Source organism: Pongo pygmaeus, chromosome 19 (genome assembly GCF_028885625.2).
Source record: "Pongo pygmaeus isolate AG05252 chromosome 19, NHGRI_mPonPyg2-v2.0_pri, whole genome shotgun sequence".
Taxonomy (NCBI): domain Eukaryota; kingdom Metazoa; phylum Chordata; class Mammalia; order Primates; family Hominidae; genus Pongo; species Pongo pygmaeus.
In genome coordinates this window covers 48,044,389-48,062,199 of record NC_072392.2, presented here as the reverse complement: position 1 = coordinate 48,062,199, position 17,811 = coordinate 48,044,389, and the positions used below count along the sequence as shown (strand labels likewise).

General features: G+C 43.1%; 1 protein-coding gene across 10 annotated transcripts in view; it reads left to right on the top strand.

The window, feature by feature from the left end:
• Nucleotides 1-17,811, top strand: part of LOC129018340 (leucine-rich repeat-containing protein 37B-like) — a 56,234-nt gene that overhangs the window by 13,714 nt on the left and 24,709 nt on the right. For 4 of the 10 annotated variants that reach the window (XM_063656146.1, XM_063656148.1, XM_063656149.1 and 1 more), the window contains exons 2-4: nucleotides 8,320-12,009; nucleotides 13,907-13,978; nucleotides 16,830-16,901. In XM_063656146.1, the coding sequence (XP_063512216.1) occupies nucleotides 8,717-12,009; nucleotides 13,907-13,978; nucleotides 16,830-16,901 (3,437 nt within the window). In that variant the 5' untranslated portion in view covers nucleotides 8,320-8,716. Of the gene's footprint in view, nucleotides 1-257; nucleotides 402-4,613; nucleotides 4,630-7,762; nucleotides 7,885-8,319; nucleotides 12,010-13,906; nucleotides 13,979-16,829; nucleotides 16,902-17,811 lie in introns of those variants that run through there. The other 6 variants (XM_063656150.1, XM_063656151.1, XM_063656153.1 and 3 more) reach the window with 6 other exon arrangements.

Here is a 17,811-nt window from a genome sequence, read left to right as displayed (position 1 = left end):
CCCCCGTCCCAGGCTCCTCCGGTGCAGCTCACGTGACCGCGCTCCTGTAGAGGGAAGAAACAAGGTGGCGGTTGAAGGCGATCTTGAGTGGGGCCCCAGCAATTCGGTTGAGCCTTCTCCCTCCACCCGCTTCCCCCGGCCGGGCCCCTCCCGCCCGGCCCCTCGGGCCTCCCAACCCAGCCCTGGCGCTCCCCACCGCCCCGACTGCGCCCGGCCCTCCCTGTCAGCTTTCCCTTCTCCCCCCGCCTCAGGCTCCAACAAGAGGGGCCAGCGGGGCAGGCCGACCAAGCAGCCGGGGGCTCCCGCTGCGGAGCGCTGCACCCCGGCCCCGCGGTCGCCGCCGCCCACATCCGGAATCATCGGGGGCTCAGCTGGCGGATAGACGGTAGTAGCCGGGGCAGGTGAGCAGCCGCCAGGATGAGGTGGCGCCCAAGACGCGGCTGAGCTCGCCCAGGGTGGGCAGCAGTAGCCACAGGAAGCCGCCGCCGCCGGCCCGCCCCCCGCCAGCACCAGCGCACTGGGCAGGTGGCCCTGTTACCCAGGCACTCTAGCCTGGGTAACAGGGCAAGACCCTATCTCGAAAACAGACAAACAAACAAAAAACCATTATTTAATACTAATATAAAATTAGTGTTTTATATTAGTAATATAATTCTGTTTTTGACTAGTGTTAGGATGACATCTTTTTCTACCCTTTTGCTTTTAATCTATATATCATGATACTCGTTTAGTTTTCAATTTGTAAAAATAGAGATGGGGTTTCGCCATGTTGCCCAGGCTGGTCTTGAATTCCTGGGCTGAAGCCACCTGCCCACCTCAGCCTCCCAAAATGCTGGGATTATAGGTGTGAGCCACCATACTTGGCCACATCATTATATTTTCAAATGGTTTCTTGTTTTTTTTTATTTTTCTTTTAAATGTAATCTGACAGCGTCTTTTAATTAATGTGTTTTGGACCATTTACATTTAATATGATTGATAATGACTGGATTTAGGTTTCCTATTTTATTATTTGTTTTCTGATTATCTCTTTTTTGGGGGGTTTCTTCTGTTTCTTTTTTCTGCCTACTTTTGGATTAATTGAATATTTTTTAGTGTTATGTTTTATTAAATGGCTTTTGGTCATATCTGAGCTATGTTTTTGCTGTGGGAATTACAAAATATATACCTAACCTACCTACTTAGAGTTAGCCTTTTACCTCTAAATAAAATGTAAAAGTATTGCAACCATATAGGTTTCTTTATTCTAGTCCCCCTCCCTTATAATTGTATATATATGTGTGTGTGTGTGTGTATGTGTGTACATATCTACATACACTTTCAATGTATGTAGATATATAGATATGTATTTATATTTTCAATGTATATCTACATGCATACATTGTATATGTATGTAGACATATGCACATGCATACATTGTATATGTATGTAGACATATATCCATATACATTGAAAGATATATATCTACATACATGTACAATGCATGTATTATACCTTTGGACACTACATCCTTCTTAAATTTCCTGTTGCCACTCATGACCCAATTTCCTTGACCAGTTATTCCTCCTTCAAACATCTCTCTTACATGTGATAGTCCTCAGCATTTAGTTTCCTCAACTTTTCCCTAATGATCAGTTGACTCAATTACCATCAAAATATCAATGACTTCTAGATCCATTTTCCTACCTAGACCTCTCTTCTAAACTTGAGTTACGTATTTCCAACTGCCTGTGTTGTCCCCGATAAACTCCACATTGTAGGAAATAAAAAGAAAGGAGTTATAAAAGTTTAGGTTCAAAGCAAAATTTAAAAACTCATAAATGAGACAAAGATTTAGTGATGATAAAGGCTGTGGTCCACAATGAAGATATAAAAGTAATGAACCTTTCTGTAAAACGTGTATGTGATAGAGCCGGTCCCCAACTTTAAGCCTTTCAGCGATTCAAGTAACTGCAGAACATCTTTAAAGTACTGAGAGAAATGTCAGTCCAGAATTCTATATCCAGCAAAAATACCCTTCAACAATTAAGGCAAAAAGAAAAAGAAAAAAGACATTTCAGATGAAGAAAATCTAAGAGAATGTGTTGTCAGAAGTTCTGCTCTAAAATAAATGTATAAGAAGGTCTTGAGGCCAAAGGAAAATTATACCAGTGGTAATACTAGAACTTCAGAGATAAAGAAAGAGCAGCAGAAATGGTATCTGGGAAAATTTTAAAACACAAATGGTTGTTTCTCCTCTTACGCTCTTTAAAATATGTATAGTGGTTGAAAGCAAAAGTTAAAATACTGTTGAGACTTCCAATGTATGTAGATATATATATATAGATAGATAGATAACTATATCTATATACATGTAGAGGTAATAATGGTAGCTATTTTATGGAGCTGATCTGAGGATAAAATAAGATAATGTACTTTAAAGTGCTCAGCACAATGTCTGGCAAATGGCACTCTGTAGGCCAGGCATGGTGTCTCACACCTGTAATCCCAGCACTTTGGGAGGCCTAGGTGGGTGGATCACTTGAGGTCAGGAATTTGAGACCAGCCTGGCCAACATGGTGAGACCCCATCTGTACTAAAAATATAAAAATTAGCCAGGTGTGGTGGTGTGCTCCTGTAATCCCAGCTACTTGGGAGTGAGGCAGGCAAGTGGCTTGAACCTAGGAGGTGGAGGTCGCAGTGAGCCAAGATTGCACCACTGCATTCCAGCCTGGGTGACAGAGTGAGACTCTGTCTCAAAAAAAAGAAAGCACCTATAAAAGCTAGCTGGTGATTTTTATATTATTACTGACACAGAAGATAGGGATTGGGGGCAAATGGAATGTACTCAAAGAGCACAGCCTTTTTCAGTAATAACGTTAATACCAGATTGGGACACTATTCCACATCAAAAGGTGAATCCTTGTAACATTTGACAAGTTTCATAATTTTTAAAAGATTTCAATGCATCACAGATTATTTCTTCTTGATATGCCATTCGTGGTTTATAGATGTGTAATAGCAGATTAAATAATTAGATTTTGTTAGTTCTGGAGTATTAACTTCTGCTGGAAATGAACTTCCCCCTTCCCTATACCAATATTGAGTGAGGCCTCTTTTCTCAGATACCAATTAGAAACAAGGGGACAATGTTACACTTTTTCCTCCTAGAAACATACATTATATAGAGAGTTGTCTTTTGAAGTCTAGAAGTCTGAAAACACTGTAATTTTTTTTTAGGAATTAATACAATAAATGTAGGGGTCAACTCTGAAAAGCCTACAGTGGTTTCTGGGATTTAATCTTGGCATGACTTTACCCCTGCATCTCTGCCCTCGGCAGGTAGTTTTGTTTATGGGTGTCATTGGTTGAACAAATATTGTTTTAGTTACTACAATAACTAAAACATGATCTGTGCTCTAAAGGAGTCAAAAATGAGCCAGGGGGGCATGAGTAATTGCCTGTAATATAATTGTGCTCACACTCTCATGGAGAACTGTACAAAGTGTCAGAAGCACAGCGCCAGGAGGCACAGCAAAGGGTAGTAGAGGTGACATTTGAGCCCGGCCTTGAAAACCGTCTAGGATTTCTCAGAATTTCAGCCAAGTAAGGTAATTTCTGTCTAAAATATATAGGCAAACTTTTTATGTAAAATATGAGAAATTAATTAAATAACAGATTATGACCACAATGCAGATTTAAAACCCAAGGCATGATGAGTGCCATTGACCAGTTCATCCAAACAGTTCAGAGAAGAGAACATCCCTGTAGATCCTTCTTGTATTACAGAATACAAAGGAACAGAAAATTTTGCCTCAGTAACTGCCAGGTCATTCTAGTTAAAGTACCTATACATTGTAATATAATTCCTCCATTTAAGGTAATAACCTATCCGGTGGTCCAGAGTCTGTGTCATTCAGTCAAGAAATTCAGTCCCTTAACCTAGGGCTGTGCTGGAAATTCATTGACAAATTTTGGTCTTTGGTTCTCCATTTTTCTTCAAAATTCATGCAGACCACTTGACTTCCTTAGCATTTTCTTTTGTAGGCGTATATTAATGTCTGTGGTTAAACTTCGGCTTCCGTTTGCATCAATCCTGTTGTAATCATGCCTCCTGAGGCATCTTTTTGCTTCCCTTGCATAAGTTTCCAAAATCCTACTTTCTACTTGGTAAGGGGAGTATCCATTTTCTGTAAAGCAGTGGTTTCCAAACTGGCCTGCACATCGGAATTATTTGGGGAGAAGGATAAAAATACAGACTACTGAGCTTCACCTGGGATTCTGTAAATTTGGGTTGCATTTGAGATTACTTTTAACAATTTACCAGATGATTTTTGCTGCACCTCCGCTTCAGTTTTAGGAAGGACTGTTTCAAGGCAGCTTTTCAAACTTTCATCACCACAGAAATCACCTGAAGATTGTGAAAAACTGCAGATCCTAATTTAGTAGGCCTGTGTTTAGGCCTGAGATTCTGAATTTCTGTCAAATGTGATAATATCAATCCCTTGTTGAGTAGCAAGGTTGTTTTTTGTTTTTTTCTTTTTTTTCCAGGATCTTCATGACATTCAATGAGTAGCAAAGTTTGAAGATAACTTCTGGAATTTCATCTAATGTGTACTCATCTGGATCTTAGGGGAGATAACCTATCAGGTTATAGGGAGGGAGGACCTTTAATAACCAAGCTAAATGTGTGGGTTGTTTACCTCTCCCTCTTATGCAAAAGTATCCCTTGCACACACTAAAAACTTCTTAGACCAAAAGCATTATAGCTTTAGTTTGCCTTGAAGGAAGTTGTATTGTCTGTAGAGCATGTGGGCCATTTTCTGCCAATAAAATGTTCAAATGTTCTCTCTCTCTGGAGCTTTGTTCATTGTATCTGGTGGAATTTTGGTTCTTAGGGAGTAGACACCTAGCCATGCTTCTAATGTGAAGTGTCTACTAGCCCAGTGGTCTCTATTTTGGATTTGAACTTACTTTGACCCCCAACTTGATGCCTTACCATTTAATCATATTGTGATTGAATATTTTTGTGTCCACATTTTTCATTTCTTATGTTGTTATTCCTTAGTTCCTATCTCTAAGATCATAAAGTCCTTTGAACCAAACACAATTGATATTTCATACATACATTAAAAACTAAGCTGTGAGACCGGACATGGTGACTCCCGCCTGAAATCTCAGCAATTTGGGAGGCCAAGACAGAAGGATCACTTCAAGCTAGGAGTTCGATGCCAGCCTGGGCAACAAAGAAGGACCATGTCTCTAAAAAAGAGAATTAGCCGGGCACAGGGGAGTAGTCCCTGCTACTCTGGAGGCTGAGACAGGAAGATCACTTGAGCCCAGGAATTCTAGGCTGCAGTGAGCTATGATAGTGCCACTGCACTCCAGCCTGGGTGACAGAGTGAGACCCAGTCTCAAAAAAAAAAAAAAAAAAAAAAAAAAAAAAATTGAAGCATATGATGAGGAAACTTCCAGGAAAATGCTCTTATTTTCTGCTTTTAGAAACCAAAAGAATGTCTCATTGTGGGGTGCTATCATTATATTCAGGAAGTTTTAGAATGAAGATTCTGAACTGATACTTGCTAACTTTATTTCAGAAAGTTGTAAAATAGCTGTGGAGTACAGACCCAGTGGAGAGACTGTAGATGTCAGATGGGAAGAACTACATAGTTTAATTCAAGTATGTGGAGATAAAAACTCAAAGGTTACATGGCCGGGCGCAGTGGCTCACACCTGTAATGCCAGTGCTTTGGGAGGCCTAGGCAGGTGGATCACCTAAGGTTGGGAGTTCAAGACCAGCCTGACCAACATGGGGGAAACAGTGGTGCATGCATCCCAGCTACTCTGGAGGCTGAGGCAGGAGAATCACTTGAACCAAGGAGGTGGAGGTTGTGGTGAGCCAAGATCATGCCATTGCACTCCAGCCTGGGCAACAAGAGCGAAACTCCATCTCAAAAAACAAACAAAACAAAACTCAAGGGTCGGATAACATAGCCAGTGTAACCATAATTCAAAACAAGCAGCAGAATTTGGAGGATAATTTGTTTCATTCTCAGGAAAATGTGAAACTCTGAAACTGCTTTTTGAGTGCAGGGTATTTCTGAGGCTTTTCCTAAAGTCTTGACTCTTGGCTCTGACCCCTTATTTGAAGTTTGGAGAGCAGAAATGAGTACTGTATTACTACAGCTGTGGACACAGGAGAGGGGTTAGTCTCTCCTGGCCCCAGGAGTAAGGGATGCTGGGCTGCTTGAACACAGGCCTTTTTAGAACTCCCTTCAAACAGGATACCAGAGATGTGGGGGGAATGTAACTGGCCTTAAGACTGATAATGCTACGGCTTTCAAAAACTATAATGCCTTTCAAATATGGCTTATTGCTTGGATCTCATTATCTCCCATATACCTTGGGTGGACTATATTGCTGAAGATCTTTCTGTCAATCATTTACAATCACGTGCTGCAAAATGAGGTTTCGGTCAACAATAGACCACATATATGATGGTGGTTCCATAGGAGTATAAAGGAGCTATCCCTACACAGGCAGGTACCATTTTTATCTTTGTTGTTGTTGTTGTTGTTGTTGTTATGGAGTCTCACTCTGTGGCCCAGGCTGGAGTGCAATGGCACGATCTCAGCTCACTGCAACCTCTACCTCCTGGATTCAAGTGATTATCCTACCTTAGCCTCCTGAGTAGCTGGGATTAAAGGCACGCACCACCATACTCAGCTAATTTTTGTATTTTTAGGAGAGACAGTTTTTCACCGTGTTGGCCAGACAGGTCTTGAACTCCTGACCTCAGGTGATCCATCCACCTCTGCATCCCAAAGTGCTGGGATTACAGGTGTGAGCTGCTGTGCCTGGACCCCATTTTTATCTTTTATACAGTATTTTAACTGTACCTTTTCCATGTTTACATACACAAATACCTGCCATTGTGTTAACAGTTGCCTTTAATATTCAGTACAGTAACATACAGTACAGGTTTGTAGCCTAGGCTATACCGTATATCCTAGGTATGCTGTAGGCTACACCACCTAGGTTTGTTTAAGTATATACTGTGATGTTAGCACAATGGTGAAATCACCTGACACATTTCTCAAGCTCTTCACTTGGCAAGCAATGCATGACTGCATATGAAAACTCTTAAATAGGGATTAAGTTTCTAAATTAATCTCAAAAGAAAACAGTAATAATTTACTATTTATGGATTTTTTTTAAAAAAAGGAGCAAAAGTTTCATTTCAATGGGAACTTAATTTGGGGCTAGAGTGTTTTATTTAACTTTCACTCCAAAGTTGCAAAGTGTTTTGAAGTTTTTCCCTGTAAAATAATTATTTTAATTCAATTTAAATAAAACCCACCAAGGAAACTTCCAGCTTTAAGAAGTCTAGCTTCCTGTGAAATGTGAGAGGAAGTTAGCACTGATTTCAGAAATCTGATTATAACAATAGATCCATCCCTAAATGAGGCGAATCTTGGAATCCCTTCAATTTTACTTTATTTTTTTGAGACGGAGTTTCTCTCTTCTTGCCCAGGCTGGAGGGCAATGTTGCAATCTCGGCTCCCTGCAACCTCTGCCTCCCAGATTCAAGTGATTCTCCTGCTTGAGCCACCCGAGTAGCTGGGATTACAGGCATGCACCACCACGCCTGGCTAATTTTGTGTTTTTAGTAGAGATGGAGTTTCAGCATGTTGATCAGGCTGGTCTGGAACTTCTGACCTCAGTGATCCACCCATCTCAGCCTCCCAGAGTTCTGGGATTATGGGTGTGAGCCACTGTGCACAGCCCCCCTTCAATTTTAAAACCATCACTATGCACCCTGTGCCTGTGCTAGGCACTGGAAGAAGATGAAGTGCCTTCTTGGAGTTTACATGCTGATAATTGTGCCAGACAGTAATAAAATAGGTAAGGACTGTGGGGGAAGTCAGCTGGGTTCTAGTTATAGTAGCATTTCAGGAAATTATTTAACATGCTGACTTTAACAACCTAAGCCTCTTCTTCATGTGTGCACACAGGCTAGATCTCTGAAGGGTGGCGCTGTAACTTCTAGGGTACTGGCTCTGTTGAGTTAAGGCAGGATGACAGTTCAGCCTCCTCCCAGGCTGGTGCAAAGGGCTCTTCCCTCGGATTAAGACGTTCTCTCCCAGACTGAATTGCCCACCCCCAACATCCCTCCTACAGAAAATTTGGAGTCCTCGCTTATTCCCTGGCAGATCCTACCTAATAGGGTGGTGAATTAATTATCAAACATGCAACAGTTTAGTGAAAAAGGCAACATTTTGGAATAAATGACTGTAACAGGCATCCTGTCTGCCACCCTAACTGGCACCCATTTTGCAGGTCAGTTGCTCTCCCCGGAAGGAAGAGTATTCTCGGATTTCACCTCAGAGGAGGAAGAATTCAGGCTGCCAGAACTGGACTAGAGCTTCTGTCATGTGACTTCCTTGGGAAGCTCTGCCGTGACCCCACCCCACCCCACCCCACAACAGCAGGCCACTGGAGTCCTGGGACCACCCCGGTCTGTGGCCCAAATCCTTCCTCACTAAGGAGAGGGGAGGGGTGTTCCTGCTGGGCGGGGTGGGAAGGGGTGCTTGGGCAGGATTGTGACATATGATTGCCCTGGTAACATGGAGCAGATCTGGACCTGAGCCTAATAAAGGTGGCATAAATAAAGGTGTCATAAAGACAGGGCGGGGCGCATGCTTATAAGGGGCATGAGCGTCTCAGGGGTGCCAGAATGGCTCTCGTTGAGTGCATAGCACCAGCGTGTGTCATGTCTTGGCTGCGTTTCTGGGGCCCATGGCCCCTCCTTACGTGGCAACTATTGTGTCTACTAGTCAAGGAGGCTCAGCCTCTGGTGTGGGTCAAGGACCCGCTCCAGCTGACCTCTAACCCCTTGGGGCCACCTGAGCCCCGGTCTTCCCGCTCCTCCCATCTCCCATGGGAATCTCCCCATGCACCTGCTACCCCAGCAGCCCCGGGGGACTTTGATTATCTGGGGCCCTCTGCTTCTTCGCAGATGTCATCCCTGCCCCAGGAATTGTCTGAAAATTTGCCTCCATTCCTGGACACGGATTCAGCTGGAGAGCTGCCCCTGGGGCCAGAGCAGTTCTTGGTTGCACATCAGGATGTAAATGACAAGCTGACTCCGCAAGAAAGGCTCCCAGAGGTGGTTCCACTGCTGGACCGGGATCAGAACCAGGCCCTAGTTCAGCTTCCTCACCTCAAAAGTAAGGTTCAAACTGCAGATCTAGATCGGGCTGCAGGTCATCAGGCAGATGAAATACTTGTTCCACTAGACAGTAAGGTTCCAAAACCAACCAAATTTGTTGTTTCGCCCAAGAACCTGAAGAAAGATCTAGCTGAGCGTTGGAGCCTTGCTGAGATTGTTGGGATTCCACACCAATTATCCAAACCTCAGCGTCAGAAGCAGACTTTGCAGGATGAATATTCGAGTATGGACACACTGTATCCTGGCAGCCTGCCTCTGGAACTCCAGGTGAATGCAGATGAGCCTCCAGGGCCTCCTGAGCAAGTTGGACTTTCTCAATTCCATCTAGAGCCCAAAAGTCAAAATCCAGAGACCCTTGAAGACATCCAGTCCTCTTCACTCCAGGAAGAAGCCCCAGCGCAGCTTCTACAGCTCCCTCAGGAGGTAGAACCTTCAACCCAGCAGGAGGCCCCAGCTCTGCCTCCAGAGTCCTCTATGGAGAGTCTAGCTCAAACTCCACTGAATCATGAGGTGACAGTTCAACCTCCAGGTGAGGATCAAGCTCATTATGACTTGCCCAACATTACAGTCAGACCTGCAGATGTGGAGGTTACCATGACTTCAGAGCCCAAAAGTGAGACAGAATCTTCCCAAGCCCAGCAGGAGGCCCCAATTCAGCCTCCAGAGGAAGTGGAACCTTCTGCAACCCAACAGGAGGCCCCAACTGAGCCTCCAGGTCCTCCTATGGAGCCTGAACTTTCCCCCAGTGAACAGGAGCAGCCAGCTCAGCCTTCTGAGTCTTCTGGGGAGGTTGAATCTTCTCCAGCCCAGCAGGAGACCCCAGCTCAGGCTCCAGAAGAGATGGAACCACCTTCAATCCAAAACGAGGCCCCAACTGAGCCTCCAGGTCCTCCTATAGAGCCTGAACTTTCCCCCAGTGAGCAGGAGCAGCGAGCTCAGCCTTCTGAGTCTTCTGGGGAGGTTGAATCTTCTCCAACCCAGCAGGAGACCCCAGCTCAGCCCCCTGAACATTATGAAGTCCCAGTTTCACCTCCAGGTCACCATCAAACTCAGCATTCAGATTTTCCCAATGTTTCTGTTAAGCCTCCAGATGTGCAGCTCACCATAGCAACAGAGCCTAGTGCAGAGGTGGAAACTTCTCCAGTCCACCAGGAGGCTACAGCTCAGACTCCAGATCCCCCTAAGGAGGCAGAACCTTCTCCAGTCCAGCAAGAGTTCCCAGCTGGGCCACCAGAGCCCCCTAAGGAGGTTGAACGATCTGCAACCCAGCAGGAAGCCTCAGGTCATCCTCGGAAGTCCACTGAAGAGGTCAGTCCTCCACCACAGTGGGAGATACCAGCTCAGCCATCAGAGCCATCTGAGAAGGTCGAACCATCTCCAGTCCTACAGCAGGCCCCAACTCGGCTTTTAGAGCCACCTAAACAGGTAGAATCCTCTCCAGTCCAGCAGGCAGTCCCTGCTCAGTCTTCAGACCCTGCTCTGGTGATAGAACCCTCTCTGACCCAGCAGATGGCCCCATCTTTGCCTCCAGAATTCCCTCAGGAGGTAGAACCATCTGTAACTCAGCAGGAGGTTCCAGCTCAGATTCCAGAACCCCCTGTGGAGGCAGAACCTTCTGTGACCCAGCAGGAGGCCACAGTTCAGGCTCCAGAGGCCCCTAAGGAGGTAGAACCTTCAAGGCAGCAAATGGTCCCAGTTCAGCTTCCAGAGCCACCTAAGGAAGTTGCAGCTCAACCTCCAGCTCATTATGAGGTGACAGTCCCAAAGATCCAGCTCAGGCCAGGATCCAGGATCCAGGATCCAGGCCAGGATCCAGCTCAGCATTCAACATTGCCCAGTGTCACTGTTCAACCTTTGGACCTGGGACTTACCATCATTCCAGAATCCACAACAGAGGTTGAATTTTCTCCAACCATGCAGGAGACCCCAACTCAGCCTCCTAAGAAAGTTGTACCCCATCTTGTATATCAAGAGGTAACAATTCCAACACCAGGTCAGGATCAAGCTCAGCATCCAATGTCACCCGGCATTACAGTTCAATCTTTGGACCTGGGACTTACCATCACTCCAGGACCCACTATGGAGGTTGAACATTCTATACCCCTGAAGAGGACTATAGTTCTTCCAAAGCACCTTAAGGTGACACTTCCACATCCAGACCAGGTTCAGACTCAGCATTCACACCTGACTGAAGCCACAGTTCAACCTTTGGATCTGGGGCTTACCATCACTCCAGAATCCACAACAGAGGTTGAATCTTCTACAGCCCTGATGACTACAGCTCCTCCTCCAGAACACCCTGAGGTGACACTTCCACCTTCAGACAAGGGTCAGGCTCAGCATTCACACTTGACTGAAGCCACAGTTCAACCTCTGGTCCTGGAGCTTAGCAAAACTACGGAGCCTACTACAGAGATTAAACCATCTCCAACCACGGAGGAAACCTCAGCTCAGCCTCCAGACCCGGGGCTTGCCATAACTCCAGAACCCACTACAGAGATTGGACATTCCACAGTCCTGGAGAAGACTACAGCTCCTCATCCAGACCAGGTTCAGACTCTACATCGAAGCCTGACTGAAGTCACAGGTCCACCTACAAAGTTAGAATATTCGCAGGGTTCATTGGTGCAGTCTGAAACTGCACCAGAGGAACAGATGGCCTCCACAAGCACCAACATATGTGAGCTCTGTACCTGCGGAGATGAGACTCTGTCATGTGTTGATCTCAGCCCAAAGCAGAGGCTCCACCAAGTGCCTGTGCCAGAGCCCAACACCTACAATGGCATCTTCACCACCTTGTAAGAATCACCTTTCCTCAATCATCCTCTGTGTCTTGCCTGACATGGCAGCCTTTTCCTGGAGGCCTTCCTGGGTCTTCTTTATCTCCCCAAGCCATACTGACAACTGACTTTCTGCTTTCACCTTTGCTTGTCAACTCTCCCTTCTCCTCATTCTCCTTTATGTTAGACCCATTCTCCAGTCTTTTACTTTTACTCCAGTCTTTTACTCTTACTCGTTTTCTTATCCATTCTTATTTAGCCCCATCACATCATTGCTTAACCACTGCTCTGCTCCTATTTTCACTTCACACTCTTTTTTTTTTTTTTTTTTTTTTTTTTTTTGAGACAGAGTTTCACTCTTGTTGCACAGGCTGGAGTGCAATGGCACGGTCTTGGCTCACTGCAACCTCCATCTCCCCGGTTCAAGTGATTCTCCTGCCTCAGCCTCCTGAGTTGCTGGGATTACAGGCATGCATCACCACACCTGGCTAATTTTTTGTGTTTTTAGTAGAGACGGGGTTTCTCCATGTTGGTCAGGCTGGTCTTGAACTCCTGACCTCAGGTGATCCACCCACCTTAGCCTCCCAAAGTGCTGGGATTACAGGCATGAGCCACCGCGCCTGGCCCGCTTCACCCTCTTTACAGCAGCCTGTCACTCTCCCGATCTCAGTGATGATGCTCTAAGTGGTTAAGAGTTGATTCTGGAGCCAGGCTGCCTGGGTTTGAACCTAGGTCTGTTTATTAGCTTGGTGATCCAGAGCAAGTTATTCTGCTCTGTTACTCAATTTCCTCACCTTTAAACTGGGGATTATGCTAGTTACCATTTCATAGGATTGCTGTGAAATTTAGGTGAGTGAATATATGAAACACTTCATCAGTGCCTAGCATATGTAGGAGTGTTGGCTGTTAACTTGATTACTCCATCCTTTAATTATGTCCAGAACTCATCTTTGTCCCTGGCTTTATTATATGTAGCAATCATTTTGTGTCAAACCCAGGACCAAGTATGCTGTTGTCTGCAGAACATGAAAATGATAGGAGGGAAGAAAGAGAATAGGCATAAAAAGGGAGGTGTATATAATTAATTACTAAAGTATAATGCCTACCATCGGTGCTAGAATTTACCAGAATCTGTGATCCTTGAGGTGTGGAGATCAGGGAAAGCTACATGGATAAGCTAAAAGTTTACTTGGGTCTTAAAGAGTACACAATGAGGTATGGAAAGCCATTGAAAGTTTCCAAGCAAGAGAGATTAAATGCTTAAAACAGGAAGATTATTTTATTTTATTTTGTTCTTTTGCTTTATGTTCAAGTATAGACATGCAAAGGATTATTTTAGAATCCATATGTAGAGTGCCCAAAAGGAAAAGCTTATTTCAGGGAGACAAAATAGAAAGGTCTAGCAAAATGTAGGAGTAAAGTGTGAAGGGGCTAAATCAGATCAGTTGTAATAAGAGTGGAAAGAAAAAGCCTAGGATGTTTCAACAGAGGGCAAATCTTTGGTGTTACCTGGCATAGGGTTTCTTTCTACTTATTTATCGATAAAGATAAGCTTATGCCCATTTTTCTGTTGAATTATTGACCATTTTTGTGTTGATTTGTAGGAGTTTGTTTAGACACATAAGTGCTTTTGGATAAAATACTTACATTCAAAGTAATTAACTGGCATCGTCTGTCCAAGAGATGGGATGGATAGGAAGTTAAGCTTCCGGGAGATGCCTCATCATTTGTGCCAGTGGCCCCGCTTTATTTCTTGATGAATTGTGCAAACTGGGAAGCTGATAGCTCTGGAAATGAGAAAGCAGGTGTTATTTTCTGTTTCTGAATATCCCCGACAAGGTTGCCATGATTCTTTTATTTATCCTGTTCATTCTTTTCCTGCCTATTCAAGGATATAAACTGTCTTTCTTCACAGAAATTTCCAAGGAAACTATATTTCATATATTGATGGAAATGTATGGAAAGCATACAGTTGGACCGAAAAATTGTGAGTATATTCCCTCCAAATATGACAAAAAAAAATTGTGAGTATATTCCTTCCAAATCTAACTGCATTGTAAGATCCTTCTTGGTCCAGAATTTTGAGGTCCGTAACTCCGAGAAAAGATATTTCCCCTCCATACCCCAAATCAACCTCTGTGAATTGCAATCCTATGGTTATTTTAAAATTAAATTTGGTAGGCTCTCTCTAAAATAAGAGGCAATTTAAATTTATTTTTTATCATACAAATAATACATGGTTATATTCTTTTTTTTCCCCTTTTTTTTTCAGAGACAGGGTCTTACTTTGTCCCCTGGGCTGGAGTGCAGTGGCACAATCACATCTCACTGCAGCCTTCACCTCCCAGGCAAAAGAGATCCTTCCACCTCAGCCTACCAAGTAGCTGGGACCACTGGTGCATGCCACCACGCCCACCTAATTTTGTATTTTTTGTAGAGACAAGGTCTTCCTATGCTGCTTAGGCTGGTCTTGAGCTCCTGGGCCCAAGTGATCCTCCCACCTTGGCCTCCTAAAGTGCTCAAAGTATAGGCATGAGCCACCACCCCCAGCCCATGATTCTATTTTTAATGTATAAAAATGTAATAACAGGTATAACAAAAACCCTCCTTGTGCCCTACTCCCTCATCCCTGAGGTAATGCTACTCTGTGTTTAGTATACATGCTTCCAGACTTTTCCCCATTTACCTACATACATATTTACATAAAGCAAAATAGATTTGTTGTGTGGTTTTTAAAATCTTTTTTCTTTCCATAAAGGGTAACATCTTGCAACTTGATTCTTTCACTTCATGGTATCACTTATATCACATGATATTCTTTCACTTCATAATTTCTTTCCTTCCTAGGACTTAGAGGGTCACCCCATTCATTTAAACTCCTGCATAATCCATAGTATGGATGCATCATAGTTTATTTAATAATTTCCCCATTGATGAATGTTTAGATTATGCTTAGTGGGCAAGTGTTCCTGTAGCATAGATATCTAGAAATGGAAGAGTTGGGGTGAAGACTATGTAGATATAAAATTTTAATTGTCCTCAAAAATGTTGTGCCAACTGACTCTATTGTCAGCAGAATAGGACAGCATTCACTTCCCCACACCTTTTCACTGCTGGGTATTCACCAACTTTTTGTTGAAGTTATGGATGAATAAAAGGGATTCCATCCAAATTTGAATTTTTCTGATCACTCATGAATTTAATTAAATATCTTTATATGTTTATTGAACATTTGTGTTTCTTCTCTGAGTTTTCTGTCCTTTGTTCATTTTCCTGTTGAATTGTTTTATCATTTTCTTCCTGATTTATAGAAGGAATTAGTTTAGACACATAAATGATTTTGGAAAAAATGCTTACATTCAAAGTAACATTTTTCACAACAGTTTGTGTCACATCATTAGTTTGACTTATATAGACAAGACATACATGAGTTCTAACTTAAAAATAAAACACATGGTAGGTGCAGTGGCTCACGCCTGTAACCCCAGCACCTCAGGAGGTCGAGGCAGGCAGATCACCTGAGGTCAGGAGTTTGAGACCAGCCTGGCCAATATGGCAAAACCCCATCTCTACTGAAAATACAAAAATTAGCCAGGCATGGTGGTGGGTGCCTATACTCCCATCTACTTGGGAAGCTGAGTCAGGAGAATTGCTTTATTTATTTTTTGAGATAGAATTTTGTTCTTGTTGCCCAGGCTGGAGTTCAATGGTGCGATCTTGGCTCACTGCAAGTTCCACCTCCTGGGTTCAAGGGATTCTCCTGCCTCAGCCTCTTGGGTAGCTGGAATTGCAGGTGCCTGCCACCATGCCCAGCTAATTTTTCTATTTTTAGTAGAGACAGAGTTTCGCCATGTTGGACAGGCTGGTCTCAAACTTATGACCTCAAGTGATTCATGTGCCTTGGCTTTCCAGAATGCTGGGATTACAGGCATGAGCCAAATGCCAGGCCAGGACTACATTTTAAAAGCAAGCAAATCATTACAAAAGTCAGGGTAGTGGTTACCTGTTAGGGTTAGAGAGAGGAATATGGTTGGAAAGGGGCACACTGGGGCTCCTGGGATGCTAGCAATAATCTTTTGTAACAATGTTTACATGGGTATCTGCTTTATAATTATTAAACTGAATATTTGGCCCGGTGAGGTGGCTCATGTCTGCAATCCCAACACTTTGGGAGGCAGAGACAGGAGGATCACTTGAGCCAGGAGTCCGAGACCAGTGTGGGTAACAGAATAAGACCCTGTCTCAGAAATTAAATTAAATTAAATTAAATATAAACAACATTTATGTTATGTGCACTTTATGCACACTGTAGTTCTCAAATTTTTTTGATGGGGGAAAAGAGTTGAATGGCGTCACTTGCAGCCCTGACATGGTTCCATGTGGAGCTTTCATAATAAGGTTTGGGAAAAGAGAGGAGGAAATGGAGGTTCTGCTGATCTTGGTGCCACCCAGGGTTGGATTCTGAAAGGCATATTATGATCTAGAGAGGAATCATTAAAGATACAATTTGGTGGGAAGAGTGGAGTGGTGTGCTTGTGTGTGTATGCTTGCTTGTGTGTGTGTGCTTGCATGTGTGTGTGCTTGTGTGTGTGTGTGCTTGCATGTGTGTGTGTGCTTGCATATGTGTGTGTGTGCTTGCCTGTGTGTGTGGTGGTGTTGGTGGAGAGAGATAGACACTAAAAGGAAAATGTAGGGAAAGGTTTGAATGAAAGCAGAGCAGATCCCACCATCTTGAAATGATCATGACCCAGCTTTCCTCCACATGCAGGAGATAGTCCCTGTGTAGCAAATAGTTGTAGTTCACATTTTAATCTAGAAATAACTTTTTCATTTTCCAGAATTCTCAGTGAAAATTATTTGACTGAATTACATAAGGATTCATTTGAAGGCCTGCTATCCCTCCAGTATTTGTAAGTTAGTTAATCATATTTTTGAGTTTTTAGTCATATTATCTTTAAAATGAATAAGGGGTTCAAATGAGATAATCTCTAAGATTTCTTCCAGCAATAAAATTCTGCAATTCTATAAGTTTGTATAGGGTCTCAGCCCATCTCTAGAATTAGCTACATCCTATGCATTTTCAGTTTTTAAATTGTATAGACAAAATACAGACAAAAAAGTTCACATGGTAAGAAGATCTGAGCAGTGACTGACACCCATATGAACCTTGTTTTATAAGGATTTACATACCATCTTCTTCTATTCAATCTACAGCCAATAGATCAAAGCTAACCTAAGGTCTGTTTTTTAATAGCCTATTAAGTTAAGAATGGTTGTTGCATTTTTAAAGGACTGTGAAAGAAAAAAGAAAGAGAAATATGTGAGAGAGATCACATGTGGCCCACAAAGCCTTAAAATATTTACCATCTGACCTTCACAAAAAAAGATTTGAAAAAGTTGGTTTAGTAGGCTGAAAGGAATTAAAGTTAACTTCAGATTGTTGCCTAAAGGAGAAGAAAATATAGACCACCTACATTCATTTGAACATCATTAATCCAGAGTTTTTTGGTAATTTAATCGGAATTATAACATTTAAATATTTGAAATCAGCTGAATTATAGAAATAATATTATCAAGAATATTAAGCTACCAAGAGAATAGACTACTATTAAGGATTTCATTTCTGGAATTGTTATATTAAAACAGATGTTTAAAATGATGGTTAAGTGGTAGAGCTAGAAATGTTTACACTAAGAGGCATATCAGAAATGCCCCTAACTCTTCACTAATTCCCCAGTAACTATCTCCCCAGCCCTGTTACCAGGAAAGGGATACCTGCATTTCTGTCTGTTTAGAGACAAGAAGATATTATGTTCAATT